Here is a 19,537-nt window from a genome sequence, read left to right on the forward strand (position 1 = left end):
TCTTTTAAGGTTAGGCTCCTTTAAGATTACAAAAGAAAATGTGTATTATTTGTTAGTTCACTTAGAACCTCACTACCATGCTAAACTCAGCGCCAGTAGCTATTTAATACCTATTGACTTGAGGTGAAGACTATAGTTTTAAGAATTAAATTTCCTTTTAGAAAAATCCTTGAATTTTTATATCTGTCCTGTTTGGGTCAGTAAAACATTTTTGGCAAGCTGAAATTCTTAAAACAGAGGAAACTTCAGTTTTGAGTTCAGAATTTGAAGGAACTCAAAGAATAATTCAATTCAGTTCAATAAACTTTCATTAAGTTGTATGCCAGGCACTATGCTAAGGACTGAGGAAATAAAGAAGCAAAAGAAAAACAGTCCCTTCCCTCAAGGTATTTACAGTCTAATGGAAGAAGACAACACACAGTTGGAAGCTGAGAAGAGAGTGGGAATGGATCAGGGAAGGAACATTTTGGGGGCATCATTTTCTTTGGAGTTCAAACCAAGGAAAGCTACAGATAGAAAAGTGAAAAGTTGAAATCATAATATGGAAGGCATTATCACTGAACTGTTGGAGGGGAGAGGCAGCATCTGCTGCTAGTAGCTCTGGTGAAAGTATCAGCCTTTCTCCAGCAGTGTCACCATCATCAGTGAATTGGACCTCTTGGCTAATATTCTGTTGGGATCCATTACAGAGCTAACAATACGTGAAGAAGGGAGTGGGGAGATCTGGTTAGACCTTTCCATGTTACAGCATTGTAGTTCTGGAGATCTGCCATTTCTGCTCAGCTCTCTCAGGTCTCTGTATTCCCCTATTGGGCACCTGGGGAAATCTGCTTTGCCGGGCTGTGCTGTAAACTGCCTGAGGTCTTAGACACAGTGGATGAATTTGGTGGTGATGATGCGCCTAGTTCACAAAATTAGTGATAGCTGCATCCATGACAGTACCTTCCCTCTTCTCTTCAGAATGTTTATATTGGAGGCCAGAGAACTCTGACAAATAAAATGATACGTCTTATTCAAGAACAGACCTCAAGGTTATCGAGTACCTCAGGCAGGTTCATTGCTTTGCCAGCGATCACATACCTAGCAAGGGGTGACTGTGGTACCAGATCCCAGGTTTCCTGTCCCCTCTTGCAATACTCCTTCCCATCTTGTTGCCTCCATTTCTACTTTGTCGTAATGCAAGGAGTGTTTTTCACTATAAAATGAATGCTTTTCATATTGTTACCTTCACTTTGAAGTTGTTCTGATTTGACATTTGCTGCAAGAGCACAGTCATAGTCAAGTAAAGATTTATTCAGACACATTTAACAATGTACTTCTCTCGTTCTGCCTATTACCTTCTGCTGGGTACATATATGCTTTAGCAGCAGGTACTGAGATTGTGTGCCAACAAAAAGGGATGGTTTTTACTTCCTCCAAAGGCCCACAGAGCAAATGTTTTGATTCCTTTTCGACAGGTGGATAGCTCAGCGTGGTACTGAAATGAGCATCTGTGTTCTATAAAGAAGATGGACATACACATGATTTTCTAAGCCCGGAATGCTTGAGTACCCAACGAAAGGAGGCTTGACAATTGTATTTTGGCTAGGATTATTTTTTAAAAGCTTTCTTTTTGGTCACAGCAAAGTTCATGTTAAATATAACTTCACATTTATTATAAACCTAGGCATAAGTGATGACTACTCAGCCAATTTATACAAAAGGAGACAAGGATAAAAGTCCAAAGACCCAGGTCCTTGTCTAGTCTCTATCAATAATTTGCCATTTGGATGTGAGCAAATTAATTAAAAATCTCTATTTTAGTTTCTTTATCTGTGAAATGGGAATCACATTATTTGTTCTACCTACTTTACCATTTCAACATTTCAGTAAGAATTTCTTTAGTTCCTGTTATATGTATGACACTGTCCTAGGCATAGAGGTTACAAAGACAAAAGTAGCAAAGCTCCTGTCCTCAGGGAGTTTATATTTTACTTGAGAGAGTTGTGAGAACCCATGTGGTGAAGTGGAAACAAGACTGCGTTTGGAGTCAGAGAACTTAGGGTCGGAGTCTGATTCTGCTAATTTCCTTTGCGACCTTAGGCAAGTCAGTTAACTTCTTTGAGCATCAGTTTCCTCATCTGTGAAGTGGAATGAGGGGATGTTGACCTAAATGTCCTTTAATATCCTTTCCAACTCTAAACCTATAATTCCAGCATACTAAGTGAGACAATAAATGTTAAAGTATTTTGAAAATTGAAGCATTGTACTTGTTATAAAGGATTACTATCATTAATAAGTAACATTTCTGATAAAATTCCAAAAATACATTTACTTTTTAATAAATTATAGATTTTTTATTATAATATGTTCTGTTGCATTGGACAGTCTCCAAGACCTTCTATAAACCAAGAAGGAAATTATTCTTTTGTTTCTAAGCTGAAGTTTTAATACATCTAAAACTTCTGAAAAAAAGTCAGTGTTTGACATGTAAATATAAAGGTGGAAGAACTGACCATTTTAATCCTGCATTTTTTAAACTGCCAACCATCATACTTGCCAAATAGCCATAGCAGGGAGGACCTGTATTCTTCTGAGTTCTCTTCCCACAGATCTTTGATGGAGCTAGGAAGGAATTAATAATAACATGCATGATATGGGAGCCAGTTTCATTGTTTTTCAGTACATCAGAAACAGGGTTTCTATGTACCATGGAACCCAGTGATCAAACAAGGAGTTCCACAAAGACCAAAACTTTTATCCACGAAACACACACACACACACACAGAGCAAACCCATCTGCCCTGTCATCATCATCAGTCATGGGTGGTGTATGAATTCAGCTAACTCATTCTGTTGCCCCATCTCTAAAATCAAGAGAGTTAGGCTAGATGGCCTGAGGTTCTTTCCAGTTATAAAGCTGTGATCCCTAAAGGACTTGACATCATCTCTCCTTTTATAAATTAGCCCAATGTGTAGAGTAAAGAGTTGAGCTTCAGATCAAACATTCACTATATTTCTATGATTTCTTCCCGATCTCAACATTTATAGGCTTTTTTTTTTGACATATGATCTGTCTATGCACTCTCGAGTATGAATTTCAGGATTTAGAGTAAGGGATGAGTTCTCCCTTTTTGTCACTCTTAGTTAAATTGACCAGGTGGATATAGATAGGCTGAGCCTTCATTTTCCTTTTTTCTGGGTGTTTGAGGATTATTCCCCTTGATAATAAGATTATTGATTTAGAACTGGAAGGAACTCTAAGGTTCAACCTTTTTATTTTAAGAATGAGGAAGTAGCTTGACTCAAAGCCATAGCCTTAGGTTTTTCCACATATATGTACTTTTCATGGCTTCTCTTCACCATGAATTCTCTGATGTTGAGTAAGAGATATGTGGTCACTAAAGGCTTTTTAGAATTCAATGCATTTATTAGGTCTCTATCTTTTTAAAATAATCCATTGTAGACCTAATGTTAAACACTTCTGCAACCCATATTAATAGACCTGTCAGGGATTGGGTCCTGATATATCATTTGAACCCAAAACTTGGTTCTTCTTTCTTTTTTAAAAAAAAAAATTTGTTTTTAATTTATGGAATTTAAATTTAATTTAATTTATGGTCCTCATTTCTGAGTCATTAAATATGCTAGTGATAGAGGTGCCAGCAGCTTATCATATAATATTATTGTTAGCATAGGGGCATATATCTACAGCTGGAAGAGATTTCAGAAGCCATCTACCCCTCATTTTACTGATAATGGAGCTGAGGCCTGGAAAGATCAAGTGAATTGCCTGAGGTTACAAAGGAAAGTAGTAAGAATCAAGAGACAAGATTTGAACCCAGACACCCCCTATTCTTTATATTTTGGGGGTTTTGTTTTGCTACAAATACTATTTTTTGTGTCAGTAACCATTGCTTAAAAATGAATAAAATAAGGAATAGCTAAACTACAGGGCTAAAAACCAAGACTTCTGTTTCAAACTTTCAGACAGACATCCACAAATTCAACTCTTGTCCATGTCCCAAGTACAGAAGAAAGACACATATGGCAACAGGTTGGAAGGCAGTCGGAGTGTGTTTGCTATCAGTGGGTTTGGAGTTAGAACGCTTGGGTTTTGAGGCCTGCTTTGTCTTTCCTAGTTGTGTGGCTGTGGGCAAATCATGTGATTCCTCTGGATTTCATTTTCCCTCATTTTTCAAAGGAAGCTGATAATTTTAAAATTGGCTTTGTCTCAGGCGTGTTGCGAGCAAAGCAATTTGTAAACTAGAAAGTGCTCTCTTAGCTATCATTAGTATTATTATCTCCAATTTGTGTTGTTTTCTTATGATTGTGATGCCCAGTGTGTTTTCAGCTACCAAATTTTAAGAATTAGTTTCCACAGTTTTGCAAAGTTACAAACAAACAACAAAAAAGAATGGGTTTCAAAACAAAACTGTTGAGTTTCTTCAATGGAAATGTGATCAATCAAAACTTCCCCTAGCCCTCTCTAGTGTAAATAAGTAAAAGGGAAAATTAAAGTTGTGCAACGTCTTTCAGAGGGAACTATTATATCTGACATTGTTCCTAATTCTAGAAGACTTATTGATATATTCTTTTATGACAAAGATGTGACTTAGAGTAAGGGATAAGGACTTGAGAACTTTGTTTCAAAATTTGCTCCTTTGGGCCAGCTAGGTGGCTCAGTGGATAGAGCACCAGCTCTGGAGTCAGGAGGACCTGAGTTTAAATCCAGCTTCAGATACTTACTAGCCTGTGTGACCCTGGGCAAGTCACTTAACCTCAATTACCTCCAAAAAAAGAAAGAAATTTGCTGCTTTGTTTGTAAATGCCTCTGTAATGCTGTTGCTTATAATATCATTGTAACAGGTGCATAACATAGCCTAATGGGTATATACTGACAATATCTTGCCAGTAAGACCCTGAGTTCAAATTTTTACCTCTGCCAGTAAGACCCTGAGTTCAAATTCTTGCCTCTGACAGGTATCAAAGGACGTAGATTCAAATACTGGCCCTGCCATGTACTACCTGTGTCACTTTGTGAGTCCCTTAACCTTTCTGGGCCTCAGTTTTTCTCATCTATAACATGAATGGGTTGGAGTCCATGGATTCTGGGGTCTCCTAGTTCTAGGATCCCATGCCATGGTAGCTATGGTACCAAGGACATTTCACTAAACCTCTGATTTCCCCAGAAAACTCTTTAAGACTGTGAAGTACAGAGATCTGCCTCAGGAAGAGTTTCTGCACTGAGAACATCATCCCTCTGACACATAGTGGCAGTGTGCCCCAGGGCTTACTACTTAACCTCCCGATGCTCTTAATCAGCTAGCATTTCTTAGTGCCTGGCACTGTGCTAAGCACTGGGGATACAAAGAAAATTTTTTAAAAACCCAAACCAAACCAGTCCCTGCTCTCAAGGAGCTTACAGTCTGATGGAGGAGATGACATGAAAACATCTCTTTACACACGAACTACATATGGGATAAACTGAAGGTAGTGTCAGAGGGAAAGCACCGAGATTGAGGAGGACTAGGGAGAGATTCTGGAAGAAAGGATTTTAGCTGAGACCAGAAGGAAGCCAGGGATGCTGGGCAGCCCTCTAAGATTCCAGACTTAGTGCAGGGCTTAGCACTTAATAAATGTTTATTGATTGAATCCAAGTGGGAGAAAAGGTGCAACTTGTATCAGCAGAAGGCATTTTCTCACCCTGGAGTTCTCTTTAATCACTGAATTCACAGGTTCAGGCCCTACTCCTATCAAGTCACAGGTCCAAATAAAATAATAATTATTATTCTCATTATTATTAATAAAACTATTAGATGATAATAGCATTAGATAATAGTATTCATAATAGGTTGAAAATAAAGTTGATCTTAAAATATTATTGTTGGCCAGCTATTAATAAAGAACAATAAAAATTATTTTTAAAAGATTTTTCTCCAGGCTTCTGCTTTTTGATTTGTTGAAGTATTCTAGATGGTTAAACACCTCATTCCTATTGCTAGGTCACTGAGAGACCCACAAGGTTGTCTGGTTTTGGGGTTTTTTTGTTTGTTTTTGGGTAAATTTTTGTAAATTTTTACTTTATCACGGGGATTCAATGGGAAGAAAGGTCTGCAGGCACAACTGTGAGACAAAAAACACAAGGCATCCATAAAACTTGTTTTTATCCATACAACTTAAAAAAAAATAAAGTAAAATAAAAGAAGAGGTTGGACTACCTCTAGAGTTCCTCATAGCTTTAAAACTACAGCTCTGAAGTGGGTTTATTGTCAGCCTTAAGCATTTAGGAAAAAATGAAAAGACTCCAGCAACAGGTCTGGGTGCTACAAAAAGGCCGGGCCCTGCTGGCCCAAGACACTCTTTGGTTACTTGTCCTTTCGTTTTTTTCTGGTTACTTCCCAGTAACGCACAAAGTTCTGTCTCGAATGACTGTGCCAAATCTCTTTCCCCGACAGCTTTTGCTGTACCCTGGAATGCTGTCTCTGAAAAATAAATTCTGTAAGTCACTTTCTTATCCACCATGTGGGGGGTTTATTTTGTCTCCTGCAGCAAATGGTGCACTTTGAATCTGAATCACCACATTGAACAGAGAAATGCTAAAGATGTTAATTGTCTTTCTAAAATGCCAACTGACTTCAAGTAAGATTTTTCCCATTTATTTTGTTTTCTTTTTAGCTCCAAGAGGAAAGCGAGGGTGGAAGACCTTTTATGCTGTGCTGAAGGGAACAGTTCTTTACTTACAGAAGGTAAAAATAGAACTTTTTGTGAAACAGTAATTAAGGAAGGGGCACAGAAAAAAGGCCCGTTGTACACAAGTCACCTCTGACCATCTGACGAGTGAAAAAACAAATCTCATTTCATCTTTCACACTCCACATGGATGACCTGTTGTTGTTTTTGTTGTTGTTATTTTCTTTATCTTATATGGATACCGTTTATTTCCCAGTTTATTTTAATGAAAACTTGTCTTTGCTTGTATATATTTAGTTTCAAATTAGAAAATAATGTGATTGATCAGAAAATTGAATTTGAGACTTACAGCTTACCCTTCTTTTGTTGGGTAGAATACATATTATACTTGACAATCTTAATGATGTTTTATATGTTTATGCAACATTTCCACTATAAATATTTTATAGCTAAAGACTAACCAGGTTTTTAAGTATTGTCTGATTAAAGCTATCATGGCATATTGGGTAGGGAAGTGGACATAGAATTAGAAAGACTTGAGTTCAAATATGTCTCAGACACCTTCTAGCCTTGTGATGCTAGCCAAGACCTTAACCTCACTGTGTGTCAGTTTCTCCATCTGTAAAATGAGGGGATAGGACTTGATGGTCTGTAAGGTGCCATTTACCTCTAAGACTATGACCTACGAGCCTGTGTCACTTATGTCAGACCAAGCTTAAACTTAGGTTATGAGATTTTAGTTAAATAGAGCTTTAGCTTAACCTTAGTTGCAAGGTAAGTCTTAATCACTCAGAGCAGGAAGAATTTGTCACACTTTTCGTCGACAACTGCCTTCCTTGCCTTGAAATAAATGCTAAATGTGTGTTTCTGATTTTGCTTCAGAGTTCTGTCAATTTGGAGGGAAGCTAATATCTCCTCCAGTTCATAGTCAGAGAGGGGCTTCTCCCATGGGAATCAAAATGTGTACTACCATCCGAGGCTCAGGAACATTTTTCTGAAGACACTACTGCTTTAGGGACAGCCACATAGAGGCGTCACAGAGGCCCCTTTGGGGGGAGCTACAGAGAACTTGAGATTTACCATATGTCCTCTTGGGAACCACATTTTTAGCTTTCTCTTTGATTATGACATAAGGACACAGATTTTCTAGAAGAATTCACAGCCTGGGGTAAAAAAATTTTTTTTTCAAGATTTCATTCATGTTCATCTTTATTTTATAAAACACACACACTCCCTAATATGCTTCAAATGTTTTCTCATCACTGCTTTTCTACACTTCTGTTTCTCTGGGAGAGAGACAATTTTTGGTGCAAAATAGCATATGAAGCATTAGATCAGATGGCATTTCCTGCTATTTGTGATCCCTGTTTTAACAAGTCAGCTATATTGACTCCTTCCCCCATGTCTCACCCCCCCCACCCCCAGCCCTTTAGCTGGTGTGTATATACATATATTGGGCCAACACTGATCCTTTTAAGTTTGGTTTGCCTTCATCTACAGATTCCAGCTATTTTCCTAACAGAAATCCCACTTCCTTTAAAAAAAAAAACAACAACTTTCTTTTTAACTGAAATTCATCCCAAATGACATCCCTAAAAGAAAGTAAAAACAAGCCTTGGTTACTTAGTTTAAAAAAGAAAACAAAACAGTTCATAGAATGGCAGGCCATAGGATCTCCATACCTACTCCATTACTCAGGACAGAGAGCTGACATTGAAAGGGAGGTTTGGCTCTATCCGTACATTAGTTGTTTTTATAAAGACCATTCATATCATTGCCCAGAAGGACTGCTTCTGGGGCACCTACTTTTCTGCTCTCCTTCCCCCTTTTCTTCATGTATTTAATATTCGTTTTGTTCTGCTAGATACAAAAGATTAGAAGTAAATTCGTGATATTCTAGTAGTGGGAGAAAGCGTATTAGTTGTGAAATATCATTAACATCCTTTTGGTTCAGAGAGCTTTCTTCCCTCACTTCTGCCCCGTAGTTTCAAAGAATAAGCTGAAATCCTACATAGAGTGTTAGACTGGAAGGAAGGAAGGGAGGGAGGGAGGAAGGACCGTCAGCATTCATTTAAGTCAGAGAACCTTCTTCCCCTACCTCTGCCCCTTAGTTTCCCTGACTTTCTTCAAGGCTCAGCTCAAACCTTGAATAAGAGTGTTGGATTTGAAGTCAAGGAAGAAGGAAGGAAGAAGCATCTACTATGTTCCCTGCAGGTATCTAGGTGGCACAGCGGCCTTTCAGCTGGAAGAACTGAGTTCAAATCTAGCCTCAGACACTAGCTGTGTGACCCTGAGCAAGTCACTTCACCCTGTTTGCCTCAGTTTCCTCATCTGTAAAATGAACTAGAAAAGGAAATTGCAAACCACTCCAATATCTTTGCCAAGAAAATCCCAAATAGTCACAAAAGCATGTTTGAAATGACTCAGCAACAGCAAATATTCTGCTGACTATGCTAAGTACTTTACAAACATTATCTCATTTGATCAGGAAGACCTGAATAAAAATTATACCTTAGAGACTTACTTTCTGGGTCCATGACCTTGGGCAAATCACTTTACCTCTTAGTCTCAGTTTTCTCCTGTTGTAAAATAGGGATAATAATAGCGCCTACCTTGTAGGGTTGCTGTGAGAATCAAACGAGATGGCTTTAAAGTGCTATATAAATGCTAGCTAGCCAGCTATTATTTCTCAGTCCTCCAACTACTAATGACTTTCCCTTTCAGATTGCATTCCATCGACTCAGTGTACATGCATACATGCATGTACATGGCTATGTGTATGTGTGTATACGTGTGTGTGTGTGTGTGTGTGTGTGTGCGTGTGTGTGTATATGAGATATTCCTAGATATTGTCACCCCATTCAAATGTACTGCTTGAGGTCAGGGAGTTTTTATTTTTTCCCCTTTCTTTTTATTCTCAGCTTTTAGCACAATACCTGACACATAGTAAGCATTTAATAAATGCTTCTCTTTATTGACTGAGTACATTAGGTAGATATTGATTACGAGGTGCACCTCCCTTCCCACTGTGAAGAAGTTAACCTTATGACATTACAAAATTCATGTTAGAGAGTGGTGAATGGGGCTTGTCTGTTAACCAACAGCATGGATTTAATTTTATAGGGTCTTGAAGGGGTCCTTAGCAATCATCTTGTCCAACTCTTTCATTTGGCACATGAAGGAACATGCCCAAAGAGGTTAAGCAATTCGTCCAAGGTTACCCAGGTAGCAAATAATAGTAACAGCTATGTAGAGTGCTTTAGGGATTTACCAAGCATCTTCCCCACATTGTCTCATTTGGTTCTTAAAATAATTGGATGAGTTAGGTACTGCAGGTACCACCAAAGCAGATCAGCATCTGTTGCACATCTTATGGTCTTAAATAGTTTCCTATAGCCCCAAGACATTAGCTTGACCTGCAAGTTGGGTCACTATCCATTATGCCAAGCTGCCTCTCACCCCCATTTTGCAGATGAGGCTTAAAGTGGCTGGTGACTTACTAAACATGATCAGAGCAGAACCCAGGACTTCTCCACCCAAGCTGAGCATCCTTTTCACCATTATCATTATGTCTTTTTAAATACATTAAAATGCCAACATGGTGGCAAAGTATCTGCTTATGATGGATGGAAGGTAGGGAAAAAAGAGCATCTACAAATCACCAAACCATGTTTCTTCTGATTGTCAGTATTGCCCTTGAGGGAGAAGAAGGGGATTTTCTTTAAAAAGCAAGGAAAGGTCAAATGACAAATCCATGTTTGGGCTTAAGGCATGAATCTCAACTTAGTCACCAGCTGACACTTGCTCTCTAGCACCCCCAGGTGAACCTAGAGCGGTGACACAGCCCCACTTGTGAGTTTAACACTTAGAACAGCTTTGAGAAGTCTCTGGAGCCACTACTTCCCTGCATATTTGATTAGGGCCTCCTTGGTCTACAGGTTAAAACTTGGAGAAAATCTCAATAGGAAACAAAATAGAGACCCGTGGCTACCTGCACTGGATATGACAAATGCTCAGAAAAGTTTATACTTCCACAGTGGATAGAGCTCTGGCCTTGGAGTCAGGAGGGCCTGAGTTCAAATGTGACCTCAGACACTTGACACTTACTAGCTGGGTAACCCTGGGCAAGTCACTTAACCCCCTTCCCCCCCCAAAAAAAAATTTATCATCGAGTGATTTGACATGATCTGGGAATCTGTAACTTCCCACTAGAAAACTCCAGCCCAGCTTGCTTGTTCTCCTTTTATTCCAGTCATAGAATCCAAAGCTTTAGAACTTCAGGGAACCTTCCTGTGATTATCTCGTCTGATCCCCTAAGTAAAGAAAGGGAGGGCTCAGAGAAGGGAGAAGATCATGGAGGTCCAATGACAGCAGCAGCCATTTATGAGCTTATTTAGGTATGCCCAGAGGGTTTCACATGCATTTAGCTGGTTTGAGATTTACAGCAACACTTTTGTTCTTACCTCAGAGTATTAGCCATTTTGTTGATGAGGAAGCTGGGGTTCACAAAGGTTATTTCCCTAGGCTTATGTTCATAGTAAGTGATGGAATTCAAATCCAGACCTCTCCAGTCTCTTAAGACCAGTTCTTTCCACTCTGTTATTAATAACTCTGTTGTTCTTTCCTTTTTTGTGGATAGCAGGAAGCATACTGATCACTAAGGAGAAAGGAGCATCAGCTGTAGTTTAGGGTTTATGGACAAAGCAAAAACGTTCAAAAATAAAAAGGGATAAATAAGGAAACTCTCTTATGCTGCAGGTAACCATAGGCTACAGACACATGTCAGTAACAAACTTACATACTATGTTTTCTTTAAGGGACAGAATTTGGAGAAAAAGTTATTTTAATTGCATTCTTTGTTTTCTGTACAAGTACAATTCAAAAAGTCAAGGAGGGTGAGTTAATGGAGCAACCTCAAAATCCTTCTTAAAAGATTAGTATAATTACTATAGCTATTGTGCTTGCCTTCAGTAAAATATGGTTGTCTTTTCTAAAGTTTCAAATTCCGTAGTTTCTGACTCCTAACTTCTATTGCTGAAATATTAAAGCAGTAGCCTTTGTTAAAGTGAGCATAAACAAATACCCTTCCCCACAGTTTTCTCTGAGAGTGTTCATTTTATATCCTAACTCTTGATTCTGTTGGTTTTGACACATTAGACGCTTTGTTTTGTGTGGAAATGCTTTGTATTTGAAAGTTAACTGTGTCAGAAGTAGTTTTGAGTTACTTTAAATGTGATCCTCATGTTCATATCTGCTCACTTGCATCCTGTTCAGAGGAATCTGACACACATCACGCACAAAACTTTAAAAAGACTTATGTAAGTGCTAGTAACCACTTGTATAGTTAATATTATTTTGTAGATCCATTTATAATTTGTGCAATACTATATGTAAAAGTCTTTGTTCCAATAAAACTCTATCCTCTGCAACAATTAAATAAATAAATAAATGAATAATTAAATAAATAATCTTGCATAATCCCAACACCTTAGCATCTAAATTCATAAAGGCAGCATCTGAACTGCAAGAGGTGGTGACAGGAGACTTCAGTACTGCTCTCTCTGTTTTGAACAAGGCTTTATGCCCAAATAGGAACTCAGTTTAGTAGAGGCTTGTTGGGGGTACATCTATTACCTTCTTTGGCAGAGGAAGCCCAGCAGATGCTCAGTAGACCCTCTCTTCCCAGTCATATCAGGACCAAAGAAGTTTTTGAATGTTGTACTAGAATATGTTCTGTGTTATGTTTCATTCTGACTTAGGTTTTAGAGAAATCTTAATTTCTCGTATTTCTGGAACATTTTCCCTCACCAAATACCTACATTTTATATTCAACCTCCTTTATTGGATTGCTTCCCCACCCTACAGGAGAAAGAACATTTAATCATTTCTTGTTCACATGTCTTCCTTCCGTAAGTTTCTTTGTAGTTCCTACTATTGATTTTATTTTTGGGAAGGGGCAAGGAAGATAATGGGGACCAAATAGACTATTTCTTCTTGGTCTTTGCTTTTTTCCCCTTTCTCTGACATTCTACAGACAACTGTTATATCCCCAGAGCATCACCATTCTACTGAATCTCTTTTCTGCCCTGATATTGATTTCTTTCTGAGATGATCTGCACACGCTCTATCCCTCTGTTCCCCTAGACAGCCTCTGACATTCTCTGTCTCTTCCTTTGCTCTTCAGATACACAAATATCTTTCTTATTCTAGTCAAGGATATTTAACTCATCTCTCTTGCTGCCACTCCTTCTTATAACTTTGTCACATTCCCTTCTGACTTATCAAGGGACCTACACTCAGACTTTTTATAGAGAAGCCACAACCCAACACTTAGTAAGTGCCTACCGTGGGCAAAATGGTGCACTAGGTACTACTGAGGGGGTATAAGAGGAATGAAAGGCTTGAGTCCTGTCTTTAAGGAATTTAAAGCCTGTTTGAAGAAACCAAATATATTGAATGAGAAACACTTAAAAAGGTGCATAAGAATAAAAGCAAATGAATGGCTAGCATTTATATTGCACTTCAAGGTTTGCTAAGTACTTTACTTATGTTATCTCATTTCATCATTACAACAACCCTAGAAGGTGTGTACTATTATTCTCCCCATTTTGAAGATGAAGATCCTGAGCCTAATAGAGCTTAAGTGACTTACCCAGGACCACACCACTAGTAGATGACTGAGGCAGGATTTGACCTTGGGTTTTCCTGTCTCTAAGGGTAGCTCTGTACGCACTGTGCCACCGATATGCCTCTGATATATGTGTTAATCACACAGAGAGAATAACAGAAGTGTGTCTGACAAATTGTCTCCAACTTTCAGTGATCCGTCTTTAAACATTTAGAATTACCTTGCTAGAGTCTAGAGCAGATGAGCTCTTAAGAGGGAAGTGACAAACTCATTCATTCATTTAGCAGCTATTGTCTGAACATCTGCTGTGTGTTGTAATTTGTATTTGGTGCAAGAAAAGATTCAAAGATAATTAAGACATAGTACTTACCCTCATAGAATTTATAACAGAGCAGAATAAAAACTTAGACCTTTAGATTGTAAGCTCCCTGAGGGGAGGGGCTATTTTTTGCCTTTCTTTGTACCGTCAGCACTTAGAACAAGTACAGTGTTAAAAGATAGAGGTAACCAATTTCATGTGAAATGGTCACCCTTTGGACTCTTTAATCAGGCCAGTCTATCAATCCAAAAAAAATAATCTACACATTTCAAAGCATAGAGTTAGGAGGGAAAGTAAACTGCAGTGAGCTCAGTAGCTGTTTTTCAGTCTTCTTGTTTTGGTCTAAGTGAGTATTCCAGCTCACCACTGTTGGATTTCTGTATCAAACTAAAGAGGACCAGAAAGGGTACAGTGTAAAAAATATTGCATCTGGAAGTTAATTTGAATCCTGGCTCTGCTACTTTTCTACTTATACACCATCAGGCAAATCATTTAATCTCTTTTTTAGTCTTTAATCTCAGTTTCCTTATCTGTAAATTTGGAATGGATGGACTTCCAAGGTTCCTTTCTGCTCTAAAGCTGTAAAAGCTATGATCCTATGACTATGTTTATACGTTGAATTCATCTGAGTGTTATTAAGCATATACTATGAGGATATAAAGAGAAATGAAGACTAGTTTCATTCCTCAAGGAATGTCTGTTCTACTGGGGGACACAACATACATACAGATAAGGAGGAAACAAGCATTTATTAAGCTTTTACATAGACGAGGCACTGGGCTAAGCATTGTAGACACAGAGAAAGGCAAAAATTATCCCAGAGGACTGATGAAGCATATTACTCGTTACCTGACAGAAGGGTGATGGATGGAATCAGGGAGCAAAATGAAGCATAGATTTTTGAGCATGACCAATTTGGAAATTTGTCTTGCTTGACTCTGCATATTTGCTACATTTTTTTTTTCACCAATGAGAGGGTTGTGGGAGGGAAAGAAAATAGATTTTTATTAATTAAAAAAATAAAGGCAAAATCATGGATACTTTGGGAAGAAAAATAATACTAGCAACAAAAGGACAGTGGAAGAATAGGTTGCGTAAAAGCTAGAAACTTTGAATAGCTCATCTCCTAATGCATAATTAAGTGACAAATCTTCAGAGAAGACTAAAGGTGGCAGATCTTTAGGGAAAACTAAAGGGAGGTCTCTGGAGAACTGAACTCCCTCCTAAGAGGCAGAGACATAGAAGATAGAGATATGCAGAATGCCTTGATTTACAGGTGCCATTTTGGTAGGGAGCAAGTTGAAATGTGGTCATTTTCCTGCCCCATTCCACTCTCATACTGCCCAGGCAAATGAGATGATGATTAAAACATGTGCCTTGTGTCAGAATGATTCCTGGAACCAGGTGTCAATAATAATCAGACTCAGCAGGGTGGGCATTGTGGCAAGATTGGTGGACCCCTTAGCTGGGTGAGAAAACTTGTCTTTTATCCTGGGACCTTCCTGGGCACTAGAGGCAGTTAGAGCTTTAATAATGATACCCTGGTGGTAGCTTTTTGCTTTATTGACATTTTATAAATTGTTCATTGTGGAGAATAATGAATTTAAGATTGCATGGTGTGCTGTGGTCATTCATCATTATTTTGATCTGCTGCTGTTCACAGTTTGAAAAAAAAATTTTTTTTTAGTGCAATGAATTAATAATATAAATGATTGCATTCTTCTCAGTCCTGGTAATGATTCATCATTTGCTTACTTTTGGATATGGCCTTCATATCCATTTTTCAGCAAATAATGAGTCATCCTAAGTCATGCAGGTCCTTAGAGAAGAGTCCTCAGACTGACATAAAGCACCAGGAGCCCTTCCTTAGTGTCTTCCTGTCTTGCATTCTGTATTTGTCTTCGTCAATCTCTGTCTTCTCTTAAATTCTTTTTTTAAAATTCAGAATCAGTCTTGTGATGTTTCTTACATATTCTAGTTTTATTCGTGGTAGTGACTTTAAACTGAATCGTGCCAAGCTTCAGGCTAAGCCTTAGTCAGATGATTGATGCCTTCAGTGAGCTGAGCAGTGAGGCAGTGATGCGTCTGGAGCTTGGGGCTGTGACTGAATTCTTTATTCATCATGGTGTATCTCAGACCTAGGGTCAAGTAGATTTGAAGATGCCTTCTTGAGGCTCTGGATGGTTAGACAAATTTAGGACAGTCTTTTTTTTTTTAACCAGAAGTCTGAAAAATAAAAAGTAGTATTAAAATGAGTGTTCCATATGCCATATACCTCTATAAATATCCTCATTACAAAGGGGCTTTTGGATCATGCCTCTTCTGTACCAGGACTTCTCCCCAACCTTCTATCCCATAGTACCTAGCTTAGTACCATGAATATAGAAGGTGTTTGATGTTGGTTGAATTGCATTAAGTTGAATTGAATCTCTCAAGTTGAGATACTATTAATGTCCTTTCAGTCAACATTTATTAAGTGCCTACTATGTGCCAGTCACTGTGCTAAGTACTGGGAATCTAAGAAATCTAAGGTAGAGGGTATATATAAAAGAGATGGGGTATAGCAGGTATATGTAAAAGAGGGTTATGGGCAACTAGGTGGCGCAGTGGATAGAGCTCTGGGCCTGAAGTCAGGAAGACTATTCTTCCTGAGTTCAAATGTGGCCTCAGATACCGACTAGGTGTGTGACCCTGGGCAAGCCACTCAACCCTGTTTGCCTCAGTTTCCTCATCTGTAAAATGAGTTGGAGAAGAAAATGGCAAACTGTTCTAGTATCTTTGCCAAAAACAACCCTAAATGGGGTCACAAAGAGTCAGATACAACAAAAATGATTGAACAACAACATAACAAAACCATAGCAGTTTTCAAAAGCCATGAAGATAAGTTTGAGTGTGCTGAATAAAATGATTCCTGCAATAGCCAGTTTTGCTAAGTATTTTATATGGTGCTTCCTACTATATACCGTGCACACGTAAAGGAGATTTTTATTTCCTTCTGGGAAATTCCTCACTCTTTGCCTATTTCACAGACATCAAAAAGGCCCTATAGATTGCCATGATTCTCTGATTAGAAGATAGTTTGGTTTTTGCCATGGTAACTGAGGGAAGAATCAGGAGGCCTTGAATATGCTGGGTAGTGCATTAGAAAATGAATTCGTTGGCCCTTCTTCACTAGTACAAAACTGATGGAGATGGCCATCCTTCTAGGCAGAATGAATAATAATTGTAAAGGATTTAGAAACCAGATCATAGATTCACTAAAGAAACTTCAACTAGAAGAATAGCGACATCTGTTGCTGGTGATGTGGGACTAATGACCCTTGATGTAATAAAAAGATGCTAGAGAGAAAAAGCCTAAACATCCCACCTTATCTGGGAAGCCTTCCCCTGAACAGTCTCAGCTCATAGAGAGAGTTCCCTTCCCCTCTGAATTCCAGTATCAGTTTTTCTTTATAAAATTCATTTAACAGCATACTGCCTTGTAACATTTCTTACTTCCTATATTGGTCCAGATTATAGACCACACTTTGTTCCCCAAATCTGGCTCTATAAAGTCCAAATGTGACTATAATTACTTAATATATAATTACTGTAATTACTTAACCTGGTTGCTTATTGGGAGGATGCCTTATTCCCACACTGATCTGAAAAATAAGCTGTTGGTAGTAGATCTACTGGATTCTGATGTGTAATAGAGAATCTTTCTGGAACCTGTCATACGTGTGGAGCCATAGAAAGAAGGCTGGATTTAGAAGTCACAGGATTTGAGTTCTGATCCTGCCTCTTGAACTTCCTATCTGTGTGACCCTTGGCGAAATGACTTAATCTCTCTGGCCTTCGATTTCTTTTCTTTTCTTTTCTTTTCTTTTCTTTTCTTTTCTTTTCTTTTCTTTTCTTTTCTTTTCTTTTCTTTTCTTTTCTTTTCTCTCTCTCCCTTTCTTTCTTTTTTAAAAGGCAATTGGGATTAAGTGACTTGCCCCAGGGTCACACAGCTAGTAAGTGTCAAGTGTTTGGTCTGAGGTCGGATTTGAACTCAGGTCTTCCTGACTTCAGGGTCAGTGCTCTATCCATTGCTCCATCTAGCTGCCCCTGGGCTTTGATTTCTTCATGTGTAAAAAGAGGCAGATGATCTCTTAAGGTGCATTTCTGTTCTAAATCTGTGATCCTATGATCTTGTAGTTTTTTTAAAAATTATTAAGTTGTAGTAAAAAAAAAATTTACTAATTTTTAGTAAGTTGACATTTACTAGCTATATCAGAGGTGTCAAACCACACTGCCCATACCATCCACTGCAGTGGAACCAGATTAAAATAGAATTGGAAAACACTTAACAAAGTAAATAAAGATGCAGTAGAACATAGATGATGTTAATGTGTAATATTCTGATTCAATGGGCAGCCCACAGGGATCTTTGTAAATGGTCTTGTATCCCTCATTTTCACGTCAGCTTGATACCACCAAGCTACGTGATGGCTGCAGGCAACCCATTTCATCCCTTGTGAGTGTCGGTTTCCTCATCTGTTAAAATGGGATGGATAATACTTCAAATGCCTTATATCTCATGTGTTTTGAGGAAATGATTATCAGTTGCTATTATTACTATGGTAATAGTAGCAGTATTAGACGTTGTGGAAAGATTAGGAAGAAGAGATGAACAGCAAAATTCATGTCACTTCTGATGTTTTATACCTGTATGCCCTTGGGCAAGTCGTCCATGGTTCTTGACTTCTTTATTTGTAAAATGAGGGGGTTGGGCTAGATTGCTTCTGAAGTCTCAGCTCTGAGATACTGATATGAAGAGAGAAGTAAAGATAAAAATGAATAAAACATCTCTATTTGAGTTGAAGTGTGGGGGTAAAAAAAATCTTATAGTTGATTTTTTTCCCCCCAATAATACTGTATAATTATTTTTTCAGTGTGCTGGTGTTTTACTGATCGTTCTGATCTCCTTTTAGGAATGTGGCCCAATAGTACACATTGTTCTATTGAATAGCTCTTTTAAATCAGTTACTTAATTAACTTTTCAAGTATTTATGTCTTATCACTCTAGTTAGATTATAACTCCTTGAAGGTAAGATAGGAACCATATCTTATTTGTTGTTTAGTCATTTTCAGTCATGTCTAACTCTTCATTATCCATTTTGGGGTTTTCTTGGCAAATATACTGGAGTGGTTTTACCATATCCTTCTCTAAGCTCATTTTACACATGAAGAAACAGATAGATTAGGTTAAGTGACTTACCCAAGGTCATGCAGCTAGTAAGTATCTGATTTGAACTCCCTCTTCCTGACTCCAGTCCCAGTGCTCTATCCACTGTGCTGCCTGGCTGCCCCCCCATAATTTTTTTGGATTTCATTCCCCATCATACCTACTAGAGTGCTTTTCATGTAATGAAGTCAGTAAATGTTTCATTTGATAAAAAAAAAAATTCATACTAAAATCTGCCACCTACATGACATTACAAGAGTTATTTAAATCAGAAATAAGTCAGATAAGTGAAAGATTGAGCTAAGTAAGAATAAGTAAAAGAGAGAGATGGAAGATGAGTAGTCATAACTCCTCCACAGGACCAAGGTAATTACTGTGCTCCCAAATGGACTTAACCGTTCTCTTAGATTTGGAAGCCGTATGTGTTCTCCAGGAAGAAAACGTGCCAAAGCCTAACTTCCAGATGGAAAAGGGCCAGCCCAGCCTCAAGGCCACATGCCCAAGTAATCATCCTGACTCGATGGGATCTGAAGACTCCTACTGATACATCCTCCTGCAGGCTGTGTTCAGGAAGCTTCTGTTTGATGAAGCAAATTCCCATTTGGAATGCCTGACAGACAGCAACTAATTAGTCCTCTGCTCATTTCTGGCAGATACTCTGCCCCCCATTTGGAGAAGCTGTGACATAAGAGCTTTGGTCTCTTGTTTAA

General features: G+C 38.3%; 1 protein-coding gene across 8 annotated transcripts in view; it reads left to right on the top strand.

Moving 5' to 3' along the window:
* Positions 1-19,537, top strand: part of PSD3 (pleckstrin and Sec7 domain containing 3) — a 607,844-nt gene that overhangs the window by 520,915 nt on the left and 67,392 nt on the right. For all 8 annotated transcript variants that reach the window (XM_020969583.2, XM_020969586.2, XM_078149618.1 and 5 more), the window contains one exon: positions 6,658-6,728. In XM_020969583.2, the coding sequence (XP_020825242.1) occupies positions 6,658-6,728 (71 nt within the window). The remainder of the gene's footprint in view (positions 1-6,657; positions 6,729-19,537) is intronic.

The sequence above is a fragment of the Phascolarctos cinereus genome, unplaced genomic scaffold, assembly GCF_003287225.1.
Source record: "Phascolarctos cinereus isolate Bilbo 61053 unplaced genomic scaffold, phaCin_HiC Scaffold_2;HRSCAF=192, whole genome shotgun sequence".
NCBI lineage: Eukaryota > Metazoa > Chordata > Mammalia > Diprotodontia > Phascolarctidae > Phascolarctos > Phascolarctos cinereus.